Here is a 3,357-nt window from a genome sequence, read left to right as displayed (position 1 = left end):
TTCACCTGCGTCGGAGCACGTGCTGAGGTAGTGATTCCCGTCGAGACGCTAACTCCTTGTATTAGCCCGACCAAGGCCTTCAGAACTTCAGGTTCTATCTTCCCCAAAAGTTCTAATCCTTTACCTTCCGTATTATCTGTCTCTTGACATCTTCAATCACAAGGATAAGTCTATACCACACAGAACACACATGACTTTTCATCTAGAGTTGTTCTAAACAGAGAATTCTCCGACTGTTCTCCCACGCAGAGTCAAACGCTTTTTTCCCCTATTCACGCTACGCCTACGCCATCCTCTCCCTTGCTTATGAGAACCACAAAGATCATTCTCACCACTCGTACCCGTAAGCCATGAATACCTTTTTCTCCTTGTTGCAACTGTAAGGAGCCGTTTGATCATCTACTTCCTCCCACGATCATTCCCACATGTAGGACCGTAGGATCATTGCGTCTAAAACCTAACCACAAAGCCGACTTCCTCTCGCGATCAATCCCGCACGCAAAATCGCAGGATCCTTGCGTCCGAAACCTTGCCATAGAACTGCTGCTTCCTTGCTACTCCACTGTTCTTTCAGTTTCTGTTGCACGTTGCCTTCTTCTACATCGCCTCGCACAGTGTCGCTCCTCCACGCTCGAATTGGTAAGCCGTAACCCACACTAAACGCACTGTAGCAACGACCAACGTTTGGGCTCTGATACGGTAAAGAATTAATCTCTCTGAAAAATCTTCTTACTTCATTAACACTTGGGCTTATATTGAGCCTTCCAATATTTACAAATAAATTCTTAGATTTCTTCTATTTACAAATAGTTCATTAGATACAAATCTCAACAGATGGGATATAAAATCATGTGTTAAAGAATAGGAAGAAGCTAATATGGGTAGATCAAAATTAATTAATGACTAGACCACAGGCAGAACATTAAATAAAGCACGGTGGGTAATATAAAAAATCAAGCGCATGGATATTGTTTCATTGATTACAACTTTGTTAAAACTAATTGAAATTGCTTATGTGACTCCCATTTTTATCCATCGTTTCCATTTGCCTGTATTGAATTCAAATTTGTCTGAGAATCACCCCTCGAGGGATTAGAGAATAAGAATAGAGAAAGAGATGGAGATAGAGAATGAAATGAAAAGTGCACAATAATGAACAGTAAAACCTCTTGTCTAACCCTAATTTATGAAATGGTCTCCCTAAACATAAGGGAGAGTACAATATGGTGATGTTATATATTAATGCCCATGATTTAATGAGTGTCATACATGGTATTCTTGATATATATGAGCCTATCGCTCTGTTGGGGGTGTTCGTGGGAATGTTGGTGATATCGAGGAACTAGATCTTTTCTCGGATCGGATCTATCGGAAGGTAGGCTATTGTATTGAGTCGGCTTTCTTGTAATGGTTGGTTCGGATGTCTATTTGTCTCGTATCAGTTCGAATGGTTCGGGCTCTAATCACTTGGTCTTCTTTTTGTTCTTCTCGTGACTCGGTCGGTTTTGGCTATAGCTCGGATGGTTGCATCCGGTTGGATGGGATAAGTCTTCTGTTGATGGGTCCTACTTTGTCCTACTCTCATCCTCTAGACCATTAGATTTCTTCAGGATTAGCGCTAGCACATTCTTGGTGTACAGCTGTTGTTTGTATACATTGAAAACCCTGATAAATATTTAATACCGGGGTGAAAAATGTTTATTGCAATCCTTTATTATTATTATTTTTTTCATATTTTGTTGCGTCAACAAAACCATATTTGGCTTTCTGCAGGAACTTTTACAGTTGATATTTCAAACACAAAAAAGCTTCTAGAGGGAGAAAGAGGCGAGATCATCCGCCAAAAAGGCATAACTGTAAGCAAGATTCTGTGCACCATTTTAATGAGAACTTATATCTGAAGTACTTCATATTTTTATAGATTGCTGAAGTATTCCGTTTCTGTATAAAATTCATGTTGCTTATGACCATGTTAATGCCCATAGGTTTTTTTCCAAGTCTTCATGCTTCTCATAAATATTCTGCGCTGCAAACCCAAGCAAAAGACTCAAAAGCTTTCACCTTATCTTATGTTTTCTTGTGTTTTATACGATCTGTATGACTTTTATTTTGTTTCCTTGATTCTCGCGGTCCTTTACTGTAGATTATTTATGTTTCAGGTGGTGAGCGAGTCTGGATTATTTACACCTCAAGATATTACGTTTGTTCAAGATGCAGGCGCCCATGCGGTAATTCCTTTAGTTTTGTACTTGAGTTATTAGTTTGGCAGTAATCATTAGATTCGAGGATTGTAATCCTCAAGTAGGGGTGTAACCGAGTCAAGTTGAGATCGAGCCACCTCTAGTTTGAGCTTCAGCTTAATTCTACGATTTCAAATCGGCTCGTGAGCTGGCATATATTTTATGAAGGAGAAAATGATTTTGATTCAACAAACCGTTAGAACAAAACAACAACTAAATCTTTTATTACAAGGAAGTGAAATAGAAATTTTAACCATTATTAATGATTTATGTTTTAAGTCCATTTTGTATTAATATTTGTTCAATTAGCCTGCTCACAAGCTAATGAATTGAATCGATCAGGACTTCTTAGTTCATTGAGCTTACCTTGTGCGCCATCTTCTAGCTAAACCTGAGTTGGCTCACAATTCATCTCGACCGGGCTTTGGTTAAATACGGTTGATTATCAAATGGATATCGAAATTTTTGTTGGTTTTAGTCATGAAAACTACTGCATCCATTGTTATTGCAGGTTTTGGTGGGGGAATCCCTAATAAAAAAGGAAGACCCTGGAATGGCGATAGAGGAGGTTTTTGGGATAGATGTTTCTCTCAATTCTTACTTGTAAGATTTCTATGGATGCCAATCAGAGCGTTGGTGAGAGCTTTGGATTCTAATGCCAAGGTTTTGAGTTTATAAATAAGTCCCGGCCATACAAACTTGACGGGAAAAGCATTTCTTACTACTAATTATTTGTTTTGCCAATCATGCTTTATTTTCATCCTTAATTAAATTTGCGCTCATGGGAAATATATGGAGTCTGTCTGCTTCTTTACATCGTTCTATCCTGCCAATCATCATTGCAAGGTGCTGTTTTGTTTGTTGCAGATGTTTTGACATTATAAATGTGCAGCAATCACTAAGGTAAAGATGAACTTTACATTTTTATAGGGGAGAGAAATTAAGAAAAAGGTATTAATCAGTGATCGTAACGGTATTGAAGAATTTCAAATTCAAGGAGAATTTTATGCATTTATTTAATTTATTTTTATTTTTATGGCAGATTGAGCAACCTCTAAGTAGGATCACAGGCTTGTTTAAAAAATATAAATATAAAATATGCATAAAATATATTAAA

General features: G+C 37.7%; 1 protein-coding gene across 1 annotated transcript; it reads left to right on the top strand.

The window, feature by feature from the left end:
- Window positions 1-1,773: 1,773 nt before the first annotated feature.
- On the top strand, window positions 1,774-3,029 carry LOC110035468 (indole-3-glycerol phosphate synthase, chloroplastic-like; the record flags this gene model as incomplete). The annotated part of the gene is made up of 3 exons (XM_020739700.1): window positions 1,774-1,856; window positions 2,160-2,228; window positions 2,752-3,029. Coding segments are annotated over 3 exons (248 nt in total), but the record flags the coding sequence as incomplete, so codon positions are not given.
- Between the last annotated feature and the right edge of the window lie 328 nt (window positions 3,030-3,357).

The sequence above is a fragment of the Phalaenopsis equestris genome, unplaced genomic scaffold (genome assembly GCF_001263595.1).
Source record: "Phalaenopsis equestris unplaced genomic scaffold, ASM126359v1 Scaffold197804, whole genome shotgun sequence".
NCBI classification, from domain to species: domain Eukaryota; kingdom Viridiplantae; phylum Streptophyta; class Magnoliopsida; order Asparagales; family Orchidaceae; genus Phalaenopsis; species Phalaenopsis equestris.
Note: the sequence above shows the minus strand (reverse complement) of the source record. Positions and strands in the feature narration are given on the sequence as shown.